This window comes from Rhineura floridana, chromosome 4 (assembly GCF_030035675.1).
Source record: "Rhineura floridana isolate rRhiFlo1 chromosome 4, rRhiFlo1.hap2, whole genome shotgun sequence".
NCBI classification, from domain to species: Eukaryota; Metazoa; Chordata; class Lepidosauria; order Squamata; family Rhineuridae; genus Rhineura; species Rhineura floridana.
Window position 1 is genome coordinate 107,978,423 of NC_084483.1, and position 24,290 is coordinate 108,002,712.

At 39.6% G+C, this 24,290-nt stretch overlaps 1 protein-coding gene across 7 annotated transcripts in view; it reads right to left on the reverse strand.

Annotated features, from left to right (window-relative positions):
- REPS1 (RALBP1 associated Eps domain containing 1) overlaps nucleotides 1-24,290 on the reverse strand; it is an 82,135-nt gene that overhangs the window by 29,835 nt on the left and 28,010 nt on the right. For 3 of the 7 annotated variants that reach the window (XM_061623995.1, XM_061623990.1, XM_061623996.1), the window contains exons 4-13: nucleotides 21,802-21,955; nucleotides 16,132-16,259; nucleotides 15,496-15,658; nucleotides 14,765-14,828; nucleotides 13,049-13,203; nucleotides 11,397-11,533; nucleotides 7,442-7,522; nucleotides 4,181-4,268; nucleotides 2,084-2,185; nucleotides 677-749 (exon numbers count right to left, since the gene is read on the reverse strand). In XM_061623995.1, the coding sequence (XP_061479979.1) occupies nucleotides 677-749; nucleotides 2,084-2,185; nucleotides 4,181-4,268; nucleotides 7,442-7,522; nucleotides 11,397-11,533; nucleotides 13,049-13,203; nucleotides 14,765-14,828; nucleotides 15,496-15,658; nucleotides 16,132-16,259; nucleotides 21,802-21,955 (1,145 nt within the window). The remainder of the gene's footprint in view (nucleotides 1-676; nucleotides 750-2,083; nucleotides 2,186-4,180; nucleotides 4,269-7,441; nucleotides 7,523-11,396; nucleotides 11,534-13,048; nucleotides 13,204-14,764; nucleotides 14,829-15,495; nucleotides 15,659-16,131; nucleotides 16,260-21,801; nucleotides 21,956-24,290) is intronic. The other 4 variants (XM_061623991.1, XM_061623992.1, XM_061623994.1 and 1 more) reach the window with 4 other exon arrangements.

The window sequence follows — 24,290 nt, forward strand, 5'->3', positions numbered from 1 at the left end:
ACTTTGCATCACAATGCTGAAGACTAGAAGTTTGCTAAATACTACACACATGTATTTCCAGTGTTCTAACAGCAACCTATGGAACCTGGATCTGACCTTAGGGCTTTATGTTGCCTGTCCTCACTTCAGGCTGCAGAATGGAGGAAAGGAAATCTTATTCTATGACTGTCAAATAAACAATGGTGATAAATGAATACAACTTGCAACAGTACTTAAATATTGTGATATTCTCAAAAAAAGAGACAAGACTAATATAGTGGCAGCTGAGCCAAAAGTCGCTGCAGTCAAGAATTCTGTATAACAAAGCACCACTGCTGAATGACACCATAACTGAAGCATTATTCTGCATCCTTTTTTTTCTACCCACCTTCTCTCGGAACTCAAAAGTCTTTCTGTGAGTGTTTCAACCCAAAGTACTTCTTATACTATGAGTCCAGGCACTAAATAAGTACTTAGGAAGCTGTGCAACAGTTCTTGTGTCACCATGCACAAAAACAGAGATGATACCATTTGTTGAAGACCAATCAGACTACTATGCAACAGACTTCTCCTAGAACTATGAATACCCTTGAGTGATTATCAGACTGAGGTGTTTTGAGGGACAGATTGTGGGGTAGGGGTTGGGTGACCCTTGGGTAAAAGCTGCAACTTCATTAATATTTAAGCAACTAATTACCGTTGTCTTGTTACAGTGCTTCCAATAGGTTCTGGGTCTGAAGTAAAGGAATCTGAGCTGCTGTAACCATCTGCTGGTATAAGAAAAAGGAAATCTCACATTGCTTGTTAATTAATTATGCTCTGATTATTCCACAGAACTGTAACACTGAAAAGCATCAATTCTTTTTTTTTTAAAAAAAGAATATATTGGGCACAACACAAAATGTATAAGCAAAACAAGTTTCCATACAAGCATTTTCTTATAATGGATTGGGCCCAACATATGCAAGTTCATACCCTTTTACTCTGGAATGAACAACAGTACCTACCAATTCACTTTGCATGCACCTTACCTACTTTCATCACCTCTTCACATATATCTCAGTGGCATGGTTACTCCCACGCTTGCTAGAGATCTATGTAAAGCCTTCCAGCTTTTTTACTAACAGCATATTTAGCATACTCCCAAGGGGCACAGTATACTCTGAGAAATTATATAGCAGGAACTCAGGCCTGGGGGCCAAATTCGCCCTTCATGCCTTTCTATCTGGCCCTTGGAACTCCCTCCCAGTCTGTGCATCATACCCTGAATGTTGAGTGTTTTTGTCTGGCTGAAATATGTTCTTAACTCTGATAAAGCCTCTTATCTGCATAGACGACAGAGGCAGAGGGTGAGGGTAAGACAGAGAGTGCATGAGAGTGTGCAGAAGCTAGCCTATTGTAGAAAGGCAAAAGTTACATTTGTTGTTCCACTTTTGCCTCTGGCCCCACCCACTACTGGACATTAGCCATTGACTCCTTAAAGTATGTGTAGAGTGGTCCAAGAGGATCTAAGAGCAACTAAACTGTGCTAAAGGGTAAGTCATCTCCATCCCAACTCTGAAGGAAGCTTCACACATTTACTTTTACAAACAAAAAAATGTACTTTAAACGTTTTCCACTGCATGAGTAGCTGCTGAATGTACTGGCTTTGCAAATCATGTATATGCAATGGAGAAATAAACTACATCTATTTAAAAATCACAGAGAAACAGAAAATGAAAATTCATTTAACTTGTAAGGTAACCCAGACTTTCTCAAACAGTGCATCAGAGATATCAGCAACTGCCATGTTCTAGAAAACTCTTTCCCAAATAGCTGAAGTATAGGATAAAAGCCACCCCGCATCCTCAGCAAACAATGGAAAACTTTTTGTTATATGTTACAAGATTTCCAGTTAACACCTTACTGGTGAAAGACCAGGCTACTGGACAATAGCTTTGAGTACATCATCTAAGAAAACACACATACTTCAGGAAAAATGTTATAGGCTATTTTCTAATGGAACAATATAGGGGAGCCAATTTAGTATTGGGTTACAGTTATTTTTTCCCAATGAACTGAAAAAGGCTGACATCCTGCTAGGAAAAAGAAAGAGGATACTTGCCAACGGTACTTCCTCCTGCAAAGTTTACAGATGAACTCATTTTATTTTCTTCTACAAGATCAGGTGATTTCACAAGTAAAGGACTTGTGGGATTTGTGTGATCTAAAAAGTAGTAATATATATATATATATATATATATAATGAGTAGCAATAAGTTGATGTTCTGATAGTAAATTTCAGCTAATGCTCAAAGTTTGACATCATAATATAAAATTAAAATTCTAAACACTGCAGCTTGGATCCTAAATTGCACTTCTGTTGACATATGTGGATTTCCATCAACTCCCCCTTCCATGGGCAGTCCCCTCCATCATATCACAAACCATTCCCAAAGCTCACCCAACCCGCAGGAGCAGAATTTGGAGAGCTGCAGAGGGAAGGAAAGACAGGAAAGCCCCATTACACAAATGTGAATCTGTTCCTTTCACTGAAGGAAAGCTTATTTTTTATTTTCATTTTAGTACTAGATTTATGGCCACTCATCAACACGTGATTCTGAGTGGCTTACAAAACAAGAAATAAGATACTTTTAAAATTATTGTATTGTATTTTTAATATTGTATCAAAACCTTTCAAGTGCAACATAAAATGTTAGAATCCACGTGCATATTTGTAGGGGGTTAAGTCAGTATTATAGAAAAATTGTTGCAATAGAAAAATGGCATGAGACTTCATGGTCCTGTGTTTTTTATTCAAACCCCCTCGCTAATATATGTGCTTCCACTTCACTTTATGCAATATGGGACAAGAAATACAATGCAAAATGCTATATAGTTGAGTGGAAAGATGTCCCAATGAAAATTACATATGTGCTTGAACTCTAAAGTTTTGTTTTTTTATTCTTCTAAGGAGCTCTATCCTACCCTAACCCTGCAATTTTAACCTCTCAATGAACCAGCAAGGTAAATCAGGCTGAGAAAGAGTGATCTGGTTTGGATGTATGTAACAAGACTTGGGCCTGTCAACTCCCTGCTCCCTTCCCAGTAGTGGCTGGCAATGCTTACCTGGATTCCCAACCCCTGCATGTCACTGCCTATTACCAAGAGGAGAGGGGTGAGGCAACAGGGAGATCAGTGCAGTGCAGGCATAGCATCAGATTGGCTGTCACTGTGCCCACACACCACCAAGCTCCCTACTGCCTCATCCCTTTTCCTCTTGGTAGATAGCTGCGATGTGCAGTGTTGGGAATCAAGGTAAGCAATGTTGTCCTGCCAGCCATTACAATCCCTTCTCCTCCAGTGGGGCTCCAAGAAGATGGTACATTTTTGTTTCTGTTTTCAATCACCATTACACTGGAACCCTGTGCTGTGCATTAATCTTAACTATGTTTTTGGAAACAAGCAAACTTTGAAGCTGGCTTGTTTTTATAAACCACAATCAAGCCTAACCACTTTTTTTACCAATTTGGACCTAGCAAATTGCAGTCAGTCAAAAATGGAAGTGGAAACTTCTGATCTCTTCACAGCCACACCAGAGAAGAAGGGGGAAACTGTGAGCCCAGCCCTCATTCACACAAATAAATGTGGCTAGTGAATGGCATGGGTTTAGCATTTCATGTGATTGTGATGTGTTGTGATGCGAATTGGATAAAACTATTAATTGCTTCAAGAATCACAAAGTGACTACTTCAGTGGATACCAAAACGAATGCAGTGTTCAACTACAGGCATACCCCGCTTAATGTCGCTTCACTTAACGTCGCCTCGCTATAACGTACATGCTCCATATGCCTGTATTTCTCCAGAAACGCAGCGCAGCAGCAGAGGCTTTAGCACGTAGGGGTGGAAATAGACGCGATCACGCCATTGCAAATCAGCTGGGAGGCGCGATTGCGATCAGCTGAGAGGCGTGGCAGCACAGCAGCAGAGGCTTTAGCGCGGGGCTTTGAGGCTCCGCATGAAGGAGAGGGGAAAAAAGTTTTTAAAGGTAGTGCTTCACTTTAAGGACATGTTCGGTTTACGTACTTGCTCTGGTCCCATTGAGTACGTTAATGCGAGGTATTACTGTAATTAGGCTTTCAGTAGCTAATTATACTTGTGAAAACTGATGCTTGGCTATTTACATATTATTCTAAAGGCACCACTGTAGTAACTCTTACCATTTCCAGTTCTTTTAAGCTCCATTTCCTGCATATGAATTTTGCTTGGAGTCATTCGAATAGGAACAGGATGAACAATAGCAGTATCCTAAGACAAAGATATTAAACTTAATTTAGAACAAGTAATTATTCTAAGCTTGAGTAACATATATTGCCTTATAAGAGTTTCCATTAAAAAACCTGAATACTAAAATGGTTGCTGGGATGTAACCATTACCTGGATATCTTGGTTAAGGATATTACCCTGCCTTCATTTCTATTCCTTCCTCTGTTGTCTTACTTGCTTGTTTCTAGACTACGAGTCCCTAGGGGTAAAAATTCTCCTCCTAGTCTTTCAAAAGTGTAATTTACATGGATTGCACAATATAAAAGACTTCATACATTCATTTTTTGACCAAATTTTGTCAGTGAAGTGCTCCCATCACATACAGAGTGCAAAGCGTTGTTCAACATAGTGCTTCCATTTACAATAGTACCAGAAAATGAGTTTTGGTTATGCTGTAAAACAAACAAACAAGTGGAATGGTGAAGGTAGGTTGTAATTGTGCCTCTCTGGTTGTGGAAGAACCACAAGGGGAGGGGAGGGGGGTTGGCCAAAAAGTGAACCTGTAATTCTGCTGTCATGGCTCAGCACACCAACACCTGCTAAATTTAAGCCTGGTGTACAAGAACAAATGCAGACACATGAATTATTATATTTCTTTACAGTTCAATATGCTTTATTAGTAACTGATATAATCATGTACTTCAATCAGCTCACATTTATGATCATCCTTCAGTGGGTGACAGCTCTTTCTCTGGCCAAGTACATGGGGGCATATCAATTTGGAAAGAATGTCTGCTCAGCATGGTGCAGATCACCACTAGAGTAAAGTTCACTGGTTGCCACTACTAAGCAAACATCTGAAACTTTCTTTAGTAGCCTGCACACAATATTCTGCTCATACAATTATATGCATTTCTAAATATCTTGCTCAGGAACTCAAGTGCTTTAATGTGTAGCAATTTGCAATGTGATGTACATAAGAAGGTAAGTAGTTACACTGAAGTAGTACCACTGGCACAGTGGTAGCTAGGCCACATTGCACTATACACTGGCCTTATTGTACAGCAATAACACTTTAACACAGCCTGGTTAAGAACAAGAGAAGAGCCCCTTCTATTCCAACATCCTGTTCTCACAATGGCCAACCAGATGCCTATGGGAAACTGGCAAGCAGGACCGTAGTGCAGATAGTACTCTCCCCACTTGTTACCCACGCTTCACTTCTGGTCCTCCCAGAGCTTGGAAGTAACTAGTTACAAGTAATGAATTACTTGTAATTCATTACTTTTTTGAGTAACAAGTGGGTAATTCCTTTACATTTTGATTGTAATAGAACTAGGAGTAATTTTACTACTTTTGTGGAGTAATTGTAACGTTTCCAGAATTACTTTTGGGCATTTCTTGGGGGGGAGCAGGGGAAGTCTTCTGCTCCTCTGATTTGTAGATGAAAATCATGTGCCTCAAACTGGGCTTCTGTGCAGTGTTGCTCTTTCCTCATGCTCTGTGGGTGGGTAGGAGGCGACGAGGGAGGAGGCAGAGAGTGAGACGGGGTGGAGTGGAGAAAACAATTATTTAAAAAAACAGATAGTGGTGGTGAAGAATGGAGTGGAGGGAAAAAAGATCCGGAGGTCAAGAACATGGATAAAGGACGAGGAGGCAACAGCAGAATGGAGATAAAGAACTGTGGAGGTGAAAGATGACAACGTGCGTGCGTGTGTGTGTGTGTGTGTGTGTGTGAATACTGTGTTTGCACATGGCACACAAAGTGGCCTCCACCACCCTCTCTGGCTACTGTGCTGCATTTGCAGTATTTTAACTTGTTTGCATCTCAGGGGAAAATGTTTGCTTGAGTGAGTGTCCCTTAGTTGGTGGCAGAGCAGGGTCTCGGAGGTGGTTAAGTGAGAGAGATTATGCTGGCTGGCTGGCTGAGTGGGGGGTGTTGCACTTGGTTTGATGTGCAAAGATCTGAGTAGTGGTCTCAGCCTCCCTCCCCACCTCCCTTATCAGTGGAGAGACCACCATTGCTATCTTATGGATAAAAATAATTATTCTACTACCTCTGTATGTGTTTATTTTTAATGTTGTTTTAGGCAGCAGCCAAGGCCAGCACCTTGTAGGCATTTTTTTAAGTAACTGAAATGTAATTGTAGTGATTACTTTGGAGGAAAAGTAAAGTAATCAGTTACTTTCAGAGCAATTGTAATTGTAACAGTAATTACTGCTTTTTTTGGTCCATGTAACTGTAACTTATTACTTTTTAAAAGTAATCTTCCAAGCTCTGGGTCCTCCAATTTCAAGTATGGATCTAACAAACCTGTTCTCCTCCACTGCGTGTCACCTGTAAAGATGCTTCATAGGAAGCAATTCATAAATGAAACAAAACATGCATCTTTCAAATTACTGCTGTAATCTTTCAGTTACTGACTCTGACGATACTGTACAAAAAAACTGAAGTACAAATTATATGTATGTATACAAATGCAAGGCTGCCAGAGGATGGGAGTGGGGGCTCTGAGGGCACAGTAGTTTATAAGAGGAACTGAATTCAGGAAGTGTGAGAAATACTGCACTAGGGAGAATAAAGGGCATAAAATGACCTGTTGAATTATTGGTTCCCTTTGGGCTGATTATCAAATATGGCCCCTCACACAGACAAGAGCTATTTGTTGTCTTAATGCTGTTCATAGTGGATGGTACCCATTTCCATGAATGCAGTGGCACACACTCGGGAGGAATCAAGTAAAAAAATCAACTGGAGGAGCACATGTGATAATGAAATGCCTGTTTAAAAAGGTGTGCGTGCATGTTGGGATGCAATGGACAGAGGGCTGGGTGTGGCCTTAGGTGCCCTTGCTCATGTTGGTCTCCGGCAATTCACCATACTTATTTTCTAATTTCAATTCCATTTTTGAGCACAAAGCAGTTAAAAAGCTTCACAGCCATAATGAATATGAAAACACACAGTTAACTGAATATACTCAAAAAGGACAGACCATGTTTTATTCTTGCACTCATAAAATATTCCATAATTATACTTGAAGTGGTATACAAATATGAGATTCTTGAAATGCATTTTAAAGCAGATAGAATTTATCATGTCTGCCACTACTTCCCACCAAGCTTTGTGGAATCATGCAATAACAGGCAAGACAATTAATGAAAATTCAGAGTTAATAAAATTAATTTCAAACAAGCAAGCTAAGTGATTGACTTACAGGATCAGCTGGTGCAATATTAGAATCAAATTGGGTCAGAGTTTGTGAGCTTGAGGAACGTTCACTAAATGTCTCCCACTGCTGAACAGACAGAGGAGAGACAAGTCAGCATGAAAGATGGACTAAAGGGTCCCTGGAGAAGATTTAGGGTTGTTCAGAGGTTGCACTGGCAGCTGTTTAAGTTGCAAAAAATGCCACCACACACATTTTAAAAACGTATTTTGAGCTTTAGTGTTTCACAATTTCTCAATGCAACCAAGAATATTTGACTATCTCAAGTATTGCATGGGCTAAACAAATCAGTATGAGCAAAACAAGAGATTTCCCTTCTGTGAAAGACAGCATATAAGTTTTAACAACAAAATCAAGCTATTGACAGTGGAAATCTCTAAAAAGTCTGATGCTGCTATCGTGTTAAGACTATGAACTCTCATTTTTCCTGGATTTCTTGTAGCTTTGTAATATAAGAGAAACATTTCTGATAAGGAACATTTATTCCTGATTAATTTCAAGGTAAAAACAAAAAATGGCTTGCCAATGCAATCCCCAAAGCAATCCTAAAAAAGTTTGAGTACATTTTATACAAGTATAGAAATATTTAATTTATAATTGAAACAATGCAAAAGATTAGAACTCTGTAAATCAATAGGGAAGTCTGCTTTGGCAATCATTTCAACAAGATACAGGACATGCTCTGTCATAATACACAATTGCCAAGAGTGTTTTTCATGCTAAAAAGGCATGGACACAATAGTAATAATCAGGTACCAAGAAATTAAGGATTTAATCTAGGTTTTGAAAGTTAGATTACTTCTTAGAAATGCAATGTTAATGCTTCTCAGTTAGTGGAATGATGAGCAACTTATTAGTCAAATAAAAACACTGCAACAACCTTTTTCAGGTGGCCTTTATATGTTTCCCCAGTAATATGGGATCACTTATCTATGAACATCTGCTACACAGCTGGCAAAACTAACCAACCATGTGGATAGGGCTCAATTACATAAACAGCCGCTCATGGATAAACATCACATGTGGCTGGGAGAATGTATAAAGGGCACATTAGATAGTTAAGGAAAAGGAGACAATATTTTTACATATTAGTTTGCTATTAGTAATAGAGCTAAAATAAAGATTATGTTCTATTTAGAAAAACACTATATAAAAACCTTTATACCCTAAGAATATGAAATATTAGATATTACTGGAAACCATTATTACTAGATGCGTTTTTCCAACAGCAGTTACCTATACTGCATGTGGGGAGTTTGTGATATGGCATGGGGATTAACAGTTCAAAGAAAAGGAAAGTACTCCCACTGGGCTGAGAGTCAGTGTGGTGTATTGGTTAAGGTGTTGGACTACGACCTGGGAGACCAGGATTCGAATCCCCACACAGCCTTGAAGCTCACTGGGTGGCCTTGGGCTAGTCACTGCCTCTCAGCCTCAGAGGGAGGCAATGGTAAACCCCCTCTGAATACCGCTTACCATGAAAACCATATTCATAGGGTCACCGTAAGTCAGAATCGACTTGAAGGCAGTCCATTTCCATTTTCCCACTGGGCCAGCACCATTCCTTTGAACGAGCCTAAGCAAAAGTTTAGATTCTGCCCAAGATAATGCCTTAGGTATCAGGTATTTTAATTTTAATGCTTTCTATTGATGGCTCCTAAACTCTACAGCAGCATCCTACTTAACTTGTGTTAAGTTATGTTACTTATGTTACTTAATGATCAAGCCAGGAATCTAAGAGAACTGAACATTTCCTAAGTAGTGAAATCTAGCAGCAAGCTCTACTCCTTGAATCACCTCAGTGCGGTGCCATTTCTATCATTCATAATTATCCCTTGTGCTGACTTCTAGTATGTACTACATTCTCATTCCCTGACCCCACAAAGACTGATTATTCCTCTTGAGAAGGACTGGATACTGCTGACACTTGCAGAGTGACAGAGACTGACAGTTAATATGTTTTTATCCTTAACTGTTATGCCTTTGTAAGTGGACTATGTAATGTTCATTTATAATGGAAATGTTACTGAAAAGAGTTCTAAAGCAACGTATACAGAATATTCTCAAACTGGTCAAACCTGTTTTGCTAGTTATTTTAGAGCACTGCACTTTAATAATTTAATCTAGGTAACTGAAGCATAAATTATTGGGCCTTCTAAACTATAGGTAAGAAATTAGCACAATTTTGTTATTTTAAGGTGTTAAGACAGATATGCACCCTCACTCTTATAATGCATGTTGGATGGGCATTTGCTCAGAAAAGTGGCCAAAAAACATTTTAAATAAAATAAAATGTTTTTCATACTGGAAACCACAAAGACAGTTTCAATATGAAATATCAAGATTCCTCAAGGAGACCTGAATTGGTAAAACAGTTCAACAAACTGGCGCAAGTTTACTTTGACTTTGCAAGTAGGGAAGTGATTGCATGGATGACAGCATCAAAGATAATCTCCACATAAACCCCAATCAAACAATTTAGACATGTGAAACCATAAGCTGTAAATTAGAAAGGTGTTCCAAAGCTCTCAAGACAAAAGTGAGTTCTAAAAAGCTTAAAACCAGATGATTTGACAAATATTTGAACCAGATACATCAAAACTGAACTAGTCTCAAGGGTGACATGAAATGTAAACACTGAATTCTATTCTCCTTTTTACAGACTTGTATAGCCTTTGGTTTGGCAATACAAAGGATTAATAATTCGGAAGAGGAACAATATTAAGTGCTGTCCTAGAACTTTTGGATAGGACTATTTCCCTACTATTTTGAATTCTTCTCTGCTTTTGCTTGCAATAACAACTTGTGTCTCCTCAGTTGCAGCTTTCCTGCTAATTAATTATGCCTCCTTACATAATCCAGGTGCATACTGAATAAATCTCAACACTTTCCTGTTTAAGTTAATTAATAGCAACAGGATACATCTCAAAACGCAACAATTTGCATTACTTTCAATAAAAAATTACTTCTTTCTTTGCTGCTTCTCATTCACAAACCTATGATCTCTAGATCTCTAGCTTTCAATTCATTTTCTTATATCCCGAGCATTTTTGCTCATTCCTCACGTCCAAGCTTCTAACTTTGGAGGACCCCTGACATGCTGATTACTATTAGATGACTAAAGATCACTCAGATTTAGTTATAAGAATTTAAGAATTGTCTTTTAGGTTCCAACTAAGAACATGTAGTTTAGTGTTTGGTTTGAAACAATCAGTGGCCTTCCAGAAGCCTCTGAAAACTCACAAGTGTAGCATGAAACTAATGGCCATTTCTGGTGTAGCACCAGCCTACTGTAACCAAACGTATACTTCCTCACACAAATTCCAAAAGCAACCATACTGCTTAGTATTTTAATTGCTATCTACCCAATAATATGATAATCCCTTAAAAATCCATCTGTTAGTATCAACACTATCCCTGGCAGTAGGCAATGCCATAATTACGCACATCAAGCAAGTCATTTTTGGTCTTCTTTCAAATTTTCCTATAACTGAATATCTAGCTAACTAACAGATGGATAACTAAATATCTGATATTTCTGCTATGTTAGGATATGTATTCTTTCATATGCTTTCTATAGTGCAGAAGGATAGTTTTGAAGTTACATCTGGAATTTATGCAACTAAACTAGCAATCATTCCAATGCTGGATATAGGACATGTCACTAATAAAATAGTCCACCTTTAAAGATAAAGAAGGGGAAAATACAGATTACAATTTTGGTAAAAGACATGATTGAGCATCTGTTGACAATCCAAAAATATTCTCGAAAATAGTATGGCTCATGATCAAGGCCATAAATCCTTGCTCAGTTTATGCAATGAACCCTCAAAATGAAGTAGATAAACCAGAATTTATGGCACAGTGGCATCTAGGCCACATTGTGTAATACATTAGATTTTAAAAATAAGAAACTTTCAGAATTAAGGTTTTTTTTGCTAACCTCGCTGCTTTGATTAAGTTCAGGCCATGTTTGATTTAGTGATGGCATTGATGGCGATTTGCTTGGAGGTGCTTCTGCTGGTGAACTTGTATAACCTACCTCACCAGACTGATCTCCCACTTCTGAAACAGGAACTCCTATGAAAGCCAAACACAATGTGTGTTAACGTCTTAATTAGGTTTTAACTCAAAGCTGCACTAACCATAATTTGTTCCGTGTACAACCTTATTATAGATGTTTGCTAGTAACATATTATGTATATTCACAAAATATACATTCAGTAAAATTTTAGAGCTCAAAGAACCTCACACTATTGTTTTAAAACGCTTTCCTATAAGATTCTTGCAATTTAATTTTACATTTCACAGATGATGAATGAAAAATCATAGTCTGAACATTAAGAAAATAGCAGAGAAAATGAAAATCCAGATGCTTGCTTTCAAGTTCTTGATGACTACCAAGCTATAGCTCATGAACAAGGTGACTGTACTGTCAGGATCCACAAAGGTCAGTACACATAACAGTCTTGAAAATGGCTTTTACAGGGGAGGTACTGGAAATTGTACTCCAAAAGGTCCCAATCTTCCAAAAAAAGAGTCCTTTTTTAAAATGCCAACCATCATACCAGTATCTCAATGTAGCTTTATAAGCTTCTTCATGGAATCATAGGGATTTCATATATTTATTTATCTATTAAATTTATATTCCACCTGTCCTCCCAGAAGGAGCCCAGGGCAGTAAACAAAAACACTAAAAGCACTATAAGACATCTTAAAACAAAAGACTTTAAAACATATTAAAATAAAACATTTTAAAAAACATATTAAAATAAAACATATATTGCTTTCGGGTGTAAGCGTTTGCAAAGATCAAACGCCTTAGAATAAGTTTACTTTCAATTTCCAAATAAATAGAACTGCCCTTGGCTACAAAAATATAGTTACTAGCTTGATATTGTAAATTTAGCCAGTTCATTCCAACTCCTCTTACTATATTCTCATCACATTTTCAATCATTTGTGTAAAAGTACGATGCAGAATACACAGAACCACCCCAGGAATAAGAAATTACTCTTCTTCATTAAAGCTTATTAAAGGGATCCATAAAGGTTTATGGAAGGAGGCTGTAAAATCATAGGGCCCAGTGTGGCCCAGTTCCAGGATAATTCACACAGGTGTCAACAGAACCTTGCTTACCTTTTCCCATGTGCACAGTAAGCAAAAAGAACCATTTCGGGGATAAGGAAGTCTGTACATCTTTCATCCCAATTCAGCCTTCCCCTTCACAAGCCATTTACTCTGCAGCACAAATAACTTGCATGGCGCAGAGACTAAGGGCTAGATAGATATATGGCAGGTGAACACAAACATTCTGTTTCATGCAACAAATTCCTTGAGCTGGCCTTAAGGTGCATATAGAATTGAAGAAATAGGGGCAGATGCATTGGTTACATTCAGTAGATCGTCTCATGGTTAGCACTAACTAAGAAATAGGCATATTTTCTATGTTTGGAAAGAGAGACCAACAGAGACCCTCCAGACAAACAAAAAACTAAGAAAAACAGGTACAATTGAAGGGGTAAATTTTCTACAGATATGCTAATATACTACCTTAAAAAGCGTTTTCCAAATTGTATATAAAAAAAGAAATACCTGCTGAGTCCTCCAAATCAATCAGCTTGGGCATTAAACTTTCAGGTAGTTTCTCAGGCAAGTCATAGCCGTTCTTCCTAGCAACTACTAGATGGAAAGCAGCACAGAACTCATCCAGTGTTAATGCACCATCTTTATCAAAATCTGACAGCTCCCTGAAAGAAAAAAAACATTATTTCTAAATTATGTTTTTATTGCATTTCAGTCTGGCACTCTACTTCTAATATAAACTGGTTTAGATCCTGACAGCACAACCATGCTCACAGGATGCTTCTGCTGATGGAAGGGGGGCAATTTTCAACAGTTTCCCTTTCCCCCTTCAGTCCACTATGCCCCCTTAACATCTGCTCCAGATGATTTGGGTACCTTCTATAACAGCATGGGAGGTAGTGCAAGAGGCTACAGGGAAAGGGTGAATGGGGGGGGGAATCCCCTCTCCCCTTTCAGTTAGTGGGAGCTTCTGTTTCATCAAAGACCTTTCTGTTCAAAAAAGGGCAACTCAGGAGCAAAGGCACTATGTGAAATGTTGTGAAAGTGTAGATGGAGACTCAAACATTTGAATGTTCTTCTAAACAAAAAAAAAGCGAGCACACAGGCAGAAGGGTTAAGCCTAAACAGCTGAAATGTCATTTCAAGAAAAGGATGATGAACCATTCAAAATATCTGAATTCTTGCACTTGCAATGAAGTGGTACACCAAACTGAGCTGCTGTAAATCTGTTTTGCCTCTAAATCATGACCAAATCTCTTCAAAGTCAATGAAATCAAAGTGTGTATCCCATTAATTTCAATATGATTTAGTTGGTACTAACTCTCTGTTGTGTTTATTATGCAGAAGCAACTTCTATTAAATTCAAAAGGACATACTTCCAGATAACTCTTTCAATCCAGAGTTCCACAGGTGCTGTGATGCTGACACACAACTCCCACATCCTCAGGCTACTTTAATCACTTCAATTGAAACTGGTGCCTCAACTGAACATTCCTTTGTATATGTGAAGCTACTGCTCACTAGTAATGAAGCTACTACACATGTGGGCATTCGGAATAAGCATTAAAGCTAATATATGCACAAGAAGCTGCAGCTGGATCAAGAAAATATAATCCAAAATATGGAGCAGTTTCTTTTTCAATATGGTAAAGCTAGCACTATGCCTGGCACAGTTTATGTTATTTGCTGAATAACTTTTAGAGTCCTTTGTTTGGACTCTGAAAAGAGAAAAAAATCTAATGGGCTAGTACTAAACAAAGATCAAGCATGTGTTTCAGCAGCTGTGAACTTTTATCACAAATTTATCCAGAACACAGATTACTAAATGCAACATGTATGAGCAAGGTTGCCTTGCTTCATGCTATTTTAAAACAAAAAGTATGAAGCTTTAGACGTTACATTTGAGTCTTTGGTAATTTCAGAGTCAAGCTTTTACTAAAAATCAGGTCGGATCAAAGTTTACTGTTTGACTTACAGGGAATAGGAATAATCTTCTATGTGTGCAATCCTACACATGTCTACTCAGATGTAAGGACACCAAGTCCAATGGAGCCTATTCCCAGGTTAAGTATGTACAGGATTGCAGCATACGTTACACTTGCAGTTCAGGTGATATGTTTTAAAAGATTACAGGTACTTTAAGTGCTAGGCATTTTAGCTCCACAACCAAAGAACTGCAATTTGAAACAAAGAAACTTCCCCAACCTAGCTACATTTCACACTTACCAAATGTGCGAAAGTTCAAGAATAGGAAGTTTTGATTTTGTAAAAAATTCTTTAGCTGCAGAACCTGAAATATTAAAACAATTATGCTTAACTTTGATTCTAGAATTATAACTTCAGATATAAGAAGTGTATTGTAAAACTACTTAAATTCTAAAGATGTGACACACTGGGAGCTAAAATTAGTTTTAAAACTGGTCAAGAATCCTTCTGTATTCAAGAATATAACTGTAGCGCTCATCACAAAATATTAATGGTATATAAAATCCACAAAAATACTGGGTTGGATCCTAAGATTCTTTTCTGTGAATGAAAGGATTCCCTTATATTTGTGGAGGAGCTTTTGATCCAGGAGAGGCCATTTCCACCAGTCTTCCACACCTTCACAGTTCTGGAGGGTTCTCTAGCCCTCTAGAACAGCCTTTCCCAACCAGTGTGCCTCCAGATGTTGTTGAACCACAACTCCCATCAGCCTCAGCCAGCATTGCCAATGGTCAGGAAAGATGGGAATTGTGGTCCAACAACATCTGGAGGCACACTGGTTGGGAAAGGCTGCTCTAGAATATGTGAGGACACGTGAAATCATCAAAAACTGTCCCTCCCTTTCATTAGCAAGTGTCAGGATCACTGTTCTGTGAATGCAACTCTGTACATGGAATCTTAGAAGTCAACCCAGTGCCTTTACTAGTAGAAAACTGAAATACTATTGTAGCTTATGTGTTAAAAGAACTCACCTGGAATATATCCATTTAGATCAGGTTGAATGGTTTTAAACTGATTTATATAATACTGCCTTTGTTCATCTGTTATTTTCCAAGGATCGTCGTAACTACTCGATTGCCTACGAATTTCATTTGTTGTTGTAGCTGATGCTACAGTTCGTACTGTTGTCTGGTCCTGAAAGGAAACAGTTTTCTTCAGCATTATCTAAATGTATCAACAGCTTACCATTTTCTATATTGACCTATGAAAGGAAATAATAGTTGTTTATTAAAGTAGCTTTAGAAGTTTTCCATTTTGTGCTAGTTGGATGGGATTATAAAGAAAGATTTTGAAAATATACTTAATAGACAGAAATGGCAACATCCATGTAAGCAACACAAAGTTATGAAAATTATGCAGAGAATCGTTTAAAAGAATTATAAGGACAAAGAAAAGCTGAAAGCTAGTTTTGCAAATGCTGGCAGGTTAACTTAAAAAGTTTGCTTGATCAATAATCTTCCATGTCAGAGGTTATTTTAGGCAAAGAATGGATAGAGACCGATCTTAAACACACTCACATTTAGTCATAGCATGAATCTTTAGCGACAATATGAAAATGACTGAATTGAAATGAAGCAAATCAAAAGAATACTAATAAAATGTCACACCTGGACAGAAGCAGGATGCATGGCTAAAATAGTACTGGTTGGTGTGTTATCTGCAAAACTGACCCAGTTTTCTTGATGTGGTGGTGGTGAATGGCCAGACCACATTGGATCACCAGTGTTACTGGAGCCTGAAAATCAAAACAGTTCATTGTCAAGATGAGCACGCAAGTCTGTTCAAAAGAGCTTGCCTTGGATAATTCTCTTAGACATATACAATTGTGTCAGGACTTTTTTTTCTGAAATCCCATGCCCAGGAGCTGGAATTAGTTCTGTGAGGCCATAGGATTCTAGACTTGTTCCCCCTCCTCAACAGAAGCCCTCCTTCCCCTCAATGCCACACTGCCAACTGTTCCTGAAACTGAGGGAAGCTGAAGTGGCACAGGGTGGGGTACCGTTTCGAGGAAAAACAAACAATTCTACTTGCTAAACAAAGTCCTTGCAGGACCTTATGCAGGCCTTGGGTCATTGGCCTATAATTTCATTCATTGGTCCAGTTCTGGCATCATGGCCAGACTGGGGTATGGGGATTGGGGAACTGACTCAGGCATATGTCCCCCATTCCCCCTCTCACTTCCTAGTTTATGATAATCCACTAAAATTGCAGCTTAATCAGGTAAGGTATAGTTATCCCAAACCAAAGTTTGTCTCCAAAGCAGGATTAAGAGCCCAGTTCAAAACATGATTTCTAATTCTGCTTGTTAGAGAAGCTCAAGTCAAGTCAATTTATTGTAATAGAAAAAAGTATTTCTGCTTGTTAGAGAAACTACAACTTTGTGACAACCTAGTTTGCCTGATTTGAATGCAACAAACTGGTCATCGCACTAGGATATGGATATCAGCATGTGAGGAGAGACAGAGCAACTGAGACAAGATATGGTTCTGATGGTCAAACCATGGTGTGAGCATGATGTCTGAACCAGGCCTATATCTAGGATATCAAAAAGTACAAATAGGGATGAACCAATCTATAGCACCATCAGTGAGTTTTTAACAAAATTTATATATCACTTATTCAATGAGAGACCTCTATGCAGATTCTTACAATTCTAGACTGGAGATGAAACCTGACTAAGGTCTGCCTCTTGTTCTATTCTGCAGTTTTGTCTGCTCCTTAATTCAGCAGACTAGAACCACACTAGAAAAGCATTGTACTTTTGATTTCTTGTGCAGTTGCCAAAAAAAGGACAACTACTAATAACTGCAACATAGAGATTTAGGTTGTTAATTTTTCTGTATCACAAGTGAAAGTTTAGCATTCTCATGCTGATACTTAGCAGGACTTCACACACATTAACACTTGTACTTGAAAAACGTTTTAATAAGGCTTTGAAAAGCAGAATTCTCCTTGCCTTGCCAGATTACTATTCTTTTGCCAGGAAATGTCACACTTTTCAGTACAAAGGAAAATTAATCCCTCTATAATAACTGACTGAGAATAGAACCTATTTTCATAGAGGAAGGAAAAGATGTGAAGCTTTTTTTCCTCTTTAGAACTAACACAGGAAGACGTAGAAACGTTAGCTTATTATTATTAAACTGGCAAGAGCACTATTCATAAAAACCAACAAACAGTAAATCCTGTTCTTTATCTTACTCTGATATCAAGCTAGAACTGCATCAGGAATGCAGCAATAAGTCAAGACTGACAAAACTATTCAGCTGTTTGACCTAAGCAAAAATGTTACACTGATGCTTTGGGAGGGAGGGAAGAACAGATTACAATTGTGATAACTCCCTTGTGCATACTAACTACATTTATGTAATAAAAATGGCTGAACCTGTTTAGTTAAGTTGAAGTGCTACCTCACCATGTGAAATTTTACTTTACCCATCCTTTTCAAAACGACTTCATTTATCAATGCTCTATAGTAAAGAAACAGCAGTTGCTAACTGTACTTAGGCATCAAGAAAGCCGCAGGAGGCCACTTCCTCAGTAAAAGGCCTATTCCCTGCTACTTTAGTATGGCAGCAGTCTCCCCATATAGTCACTGCTGTCTTTCCACAGCTTCTAACTTTTCTCCCTCTTGACCATAGCTGCTGATCTATAAAGTCTAGGTAGTTAAGTTATACAGTTCCCAAACACCCACACACAGAGCTGGGGGTGGGGAGAGAGAGAGCGCACAGGAAACAGCTCTGACTTTCAGGCAGCGGGGCAATAATGAAGGTTCAGGTGGAGTGAGTGTTGGATGTAGCAATGGACAAATGATGAGGTGGCATGAGTCACTGCCAGATAGCAAGACAAGCAATACCCTCTGGAATTATAGAAGTCCCTGTGTGTTCCCTTTTAGCAAATGATGCCCTAATATGTTCCAGAAGTTCAATTTCCAAGAAATGAACATTTCACGTTATTAGAGTAAGTACTATATTCTTGTAATGGTTACCTTAAATATTTTCCCTTGAACTTTGGTGAAGATTATTTACTTTAGATTTTGCCAAACTATGTAACTTGAATGCCACAAAATATAAAAACATATAGCAAATTAGGAATTTAAAAAAACTAACCCAACTATTATTCAACACAAACTTGATTAGGAGTGCAAGCAAGAGGCAGTTCTGAGTCTGTTACTGCTTTCTCAGTACATTCAGATAGCAAATCTAGTTGCCAAGTACTGAAACTATATGCATTTTCCATCAAAGAAAAAGAACCTCATAAGATTGCATGAATATCCTATAGCAATCAAATACAAAAGGCTGGATTAATACATTTGTTCATCAAGTTATCTGAACTCTAGGTGGTCTCTCCCAAGTCCCAGGCCTAATGGCAAGAAAAAGTGAAGTATGTAGAAACTGGAAAATTAAGCAAGGAGAGGACACTTTGGAACAGGAGACCTAGACTCTCAATCAGGAACCTGAAAACAACTACAATGAAACTCCCAATACTTATACCAGACTTGGCAAATCCAGAAGCAGTAACAGTATGCCATGATTCCATAACATGCAGAACTAGGTGCAGAGTTCAACCCCCGGATTATTATTTTTTAAATGTAGCTCTTATAGACATGAAAACGTATGGGCAACAGTTGCTGAAATCTCAGAAGTACAAGAGGTGACAAAATAAATATTTTTCTGACACTATCCTTGTCCCTGCCCTGGAAGATTAAAATAAAGTTATCCACATAGAAATATTGCAAAATCATGCAAAATAGGACAAACTGCTTGCAGTTTGCAAATTCATGCAGGTTGCAGATTTTTTAGCATCTGCCTACCAAGAACAATTATATATGGAGTTTCTGTTTTTTGATGAGCCTGAATAGGACTCAGTCTTGAATTCATGTCATCACAGATGCCCATTACATTAAATACCAGTAAGTCTGTGGTCCCTGGCTGCAGTGCTATATTCCCTGACATTGCCAAGCATCAGTTTTAAGTATTCCCAGTTTCAGAAAAAGTTTCTTGAAATATACTTTATTTCCTAATACTTTGAGTGCTTAGTTACCTGTTTCCCCCCAAAAATTCAGCTATTTTTGAAATCACTACTTATGCTGCTAATTGTTTTTATAGTGCTTGTAACCCATTTTAACATCTCTCTCATTCTCTTCCTGTGGCTGTCTAAACCACAGCATCTTCATATAAGCCCAGCTTGTACCTAACACTAACCCAAACCATGCAAAGCATGAACGAGCAAGCATGCTGGTACACAAGGGCAGAAGGCACAGCTGCTTCACTCCTACGTTGGCCCTCTGCTACTGTGCTATCCAGAACTAAGTCATGGTCTGGCTTTGTGTTACAAGTGAACCCAGGCTCGTGGTTTGTTTCCAAACAAACCATGAGCAGTAGCCAAAAATAAACCTTGGCTTATTCATGCTTAGTTTGGCTCAGTGTTATGTGCAAACTAGGCTATTGGATGTTATAAAAAAGCAGTTTGTAAAAGTGTTTTAAAAGCATTTTTTAATTTTTTAAGATTCCAACTTAAAAGTGACAGCCTGCAATAAGTTTGATAACATGCATGCACATGGGGGGGGGGAGAGATGCATCGGAGAGGGGCGGCATTGCATGGCTCCGGGCAGAGCCCCTGCCCTGCACAACGTGCAAGGTCTCTGACTCCTGCAGAAAGGAGACACACACACACCCTCTCTGTGCCTGGGAAGGAGAGAGCAGCTTCCGCTGTCAGTCTGGGCTGGACTCGCCAGGATCCAGCAGTTTTTGCGCGCAGGGCTTCCCAAACCTTTGCCTCCAGCGACCTGGGCTAGGCCAGGCGGCACTCAGGAAAAGAGGCATTAAAACTTTCCAGAGTGGCCGTCGCGCTGGGGCAATGTGGTTGCTGTGGCTGCTCCTGGGGTCGGTGGTCTGAAAGAGAGACTCGAGGGGCCTCTGCAGAGAGCGGAGCCCTTGGTTCAACGGCGTTACAAGCGGCTGAGACCCCGAGGATCTCTCCATGGAGGCAACCGAGGGAAAGGCACAGCAGCCCTGCCTCAGCGAAAGGCGAGCCGCCACCCCGCCTGATGCTGCTGCCATCAAGTACATCTCCCCCAAGCACCGACTTATCAAAATTGAAAGCAATGAAGGCTGCAAGGGAGGCAGCGGCGTCCCCATCACCTGGAGTCCTTCGGCAAGCGCCGGACCCGGCCAGAAGAAGCTCAATAAGTGTGTGGAGCAAGCAGAAGGCGTCGGAATCTCCAGCACCAAGGAGGAGAAATGGACGCAGGAAGGCTGTGGCGAGGAAAGGCCTCCAGCGGCTTCTTGCTCTTCCTCCCTCCCCCCATCGGACTCCACCTTTGGGACCCTCGCAAGGCGAACCGGCGGCTCCAGGGCCAGAACCGCCATCCCGCCGCCATTGTAAGTGGGAGCCCTGGCTTCCGTGGGCTGAGAAGGCCGGGCCACTCCCAGTACTATGGGGATAGGACTATGACTGAGAGAGTGTGGCTAGCCTTGCAAAGTAGCCCAATGCCTATAATACCTATTTTGCCAAAGTGAGGGGGGAGGTAGTTTGTGTTAACTTTGAAATGTATTACCAATTGTATTGTTTTTATTGTTTATTGTTTTATTTATGTATTATTGATGTTTTATTGATATACTATTGTTTTATTGGTGTATTTTTATACGGGTGCTCTTTTGTAAGCCACCTTGAGGGCCTTTTGGCTGGAAGGCAGGGTAGAAATATCAAAATCAAAATCAAACTTTCCTTCTTCAATAGAATTCACTGTTTAGAGCTTTAATTTAAACTTCATTGATTAGATAAGCATTCTATTTCATATTCTTGTACCTGTTGCCTTAAATATTCTGTCAGGACTTTGCAAAGTGTCACTACTGAATTTCCCTATCACAAGAAAACATTTGGGCTTCCTCAAGTGCACAAATGACCAGAAAGAAAATAGCTTTGTGTGATGCTGAAACAAACACTTAAGCCCCCCCCCCAAAAACAGATCAAAAGAATATTGCAGGGGCAGAATCAAAACAAAGGATGGGACATTGTACAGTGGCCAAGCTAGTGGGTAAAAGGCAAGGATGCTTATTCCCAGTTAGTTAGGGTGAAGGAAAAGTGCCATTGGCACTGATCAGTGACTTTCAAGACATAGTGGGGTACTTGTACCTCCCCTGGTGCAAGTCTGTACCTCCCTAGAGACTGGCCTACCTTATACACTGGGAATCACTGGCCTATGTTGTCTTTTTTAACAGAAATCCACAGCTTTAAGCAACACTTGAAGCGTAACACAAGACATTTATTTATACCTGGTTGTGCTTCACTAAAGGGAGCCCAAAAAGGCCCTGGTCCAGCAAGAGGTCGTTCATTATTTCCTCCGCTGGGATGGCGGCTGTGCTTCCTCCATGTATGTGGAGATGTTGGTGGGGATTGCTGTGGTGAAACAACTGGAGATGTGGGCTCCTAATAAAACAAAGGAACTTTTAAAAATGTTATACTATGCTCCTAAAACAATTTTCTAAAAACCACTGTCCTTAAGAATAATTTCAGCCTTTTTTAAAAACAGGTATGATTTTAAGATTAACAAAAGATAAATGTCAATGCAAATAATAAACTTAGTGGGCATATTAAAACTTGTTACATATTCAGATGAATCTTGAAAATAAATTGGGATAGCATGAGTACCTAGTTATTGTATTTTAGCCACATTAAGATGCTTATCTTACCCAGATTCTGATAAGATAGTACAAGTAAACAAAAGGTGGAACTTCTTTTGTATGATTCACTGTTTTCATCTTCCCCTTGTTTTATCATCACCAAAATGGATACCATTTCACTATTTATAAAGTTTCTATTGCTAGGCAACAAATAAGACAGGTCCTACCTGCAATTCAGGATGTAAGGAATCATGTCAATGGTAAATTCTCAGTCAATACCTACCCATGATTACTTCCAAACAAGAATGCTAAATGCTACTGATTAAGTTTATAGAAGTGGTCATCAAAATGCTCATGAAGATTTAAATAGAATCAAGTTTAGCTCTCCATATGCAAAAACATAATAGAATATAGTAGCAAATGTCTGAAAAACTAACAAGATAGCAAATTGAATCCAAAGAAGGTCACTCATGCAAGGATGGTTCTTATTGCTCACAAGTCACCGTTCCCTTCTCAAAAGTCTGGCTGGAGCTCCATTCAGCTCCCTATACTGAAGTTCATGATGTTCGGGAAAGTGCCCTGGCCTTGCAGAGAGGCTTTATTGGGGAAGGGGCACAAGAAATATTAATTAATTAATATCCTGCCCTTCCTCCCAGTAGGAGCCCAGGGTGGCAAACAAAAGCACTAAAAACACTTTAAAACATCATAAAACAGACTTTAAAATAGATTAAAACATCTTTAAAAAAGCTTTAGAAGCATCTTTTTAAAAAAATGTTTAAAAACATATTTTTTAAAAAAGATTTAAAAGCATATTAAAAAGCAATTCCAGCACAAATGCAGACTGGGATAAGGTTTCCACTTAAAAGGCTGGTTGAAAGAGGGAAGTTCAGTAGGCTCCAAAAAGGTAACAGGGATGGTGCCTATCTAACATTTAAGGGGAAGGAATTCCAAAGGGTAGGTGCCGCCACACTAAAGATCCGTTTCCTATGTTGTGCAGAACGGACCTCCTGATAAGATGGTATCTGCAGGAGGCCCTCACCTGCAGAACACAGTGATCGACTGAGTATATAAGGGATAAGATCGTCTTTCAGGTATCCTGGTCCCAAGCTGTATAACACTTTGTACACCAAAACTAGAATCCTGAACTTGGCCCAGTAGCAAATGGGCAACCAGTGCAATTTTCAGCAGCAGAATGATATGTTGGCGATACCCTGCCCCAGTGGGCAGTCTCGCCGCATCATTTTGCACCGGCTGCAGCTTCCAGGCCAACCTCAAAGGCACCCCACATAGAGCGCATTACAGTAATCCAGCCTGGAGGTTATCAGGGCACGGACAACACTGGTCAGGCTATCTCATTCCAGAAACGGCCGAAGCTGGTAAAAGGCACTCCTAGTTGCTGAGGTCACCTGGGCCTCTAGCAACAAAGATGGATCTAGGAGCACCCCCAGACTACGGACCTGCTCTTTCAGAGGGAGTATGACCCCATCCAAAGGAGGCAACTGACCAATTATCTGAACTTGGGAACTACCAACCCACAGCACCTCAGTCTTCCTAGGATTCAGACTCAGTTTACTGGCCCTCATCCAGCCCACCACAGAGTACAGGCAGCAGTCCAGGGCTTGCACGGCCTCTTCCGATGCAGATGTTACAGAGAAATAGCACCGGGTATCATCAGCGTACTGCTGACACCTCACCCCAAATCTCCTGATGACTGCTCTCGAGGGCTTCATATAGATGTTAAACAGCATGGGGGACAAGATGGTACCCTGTGGCACCCCACAGCACAACTGCCAGGGGGGTAAAAGTCAATCACCCAATGCTGTTCTCTGAAAACAACCTTGGAGATAGAATCGGAACCACTCTAAAACAGTGCCTCCAATACCCATCTCACAAAGTTGGTGCAGAAGGATAACCATGGTCAATGGTATCAAAAGCCACGAAGATATCAAGTAAGATTAACAGGGTTGCACTCCCCCTGTCCTCCCAATAAAGGTCATCCATCAGGCCGACCAAGGCCGATTCAGTCCCATAACCAGGCCTGAACCCAGACTGGAATGGGTCAAGATAATCTGTTTCATCCACTTGCAATTGCTGCACCACAACCCTCTCAATCATCTTCCCTAAGAAGGGGGTATTTGCGA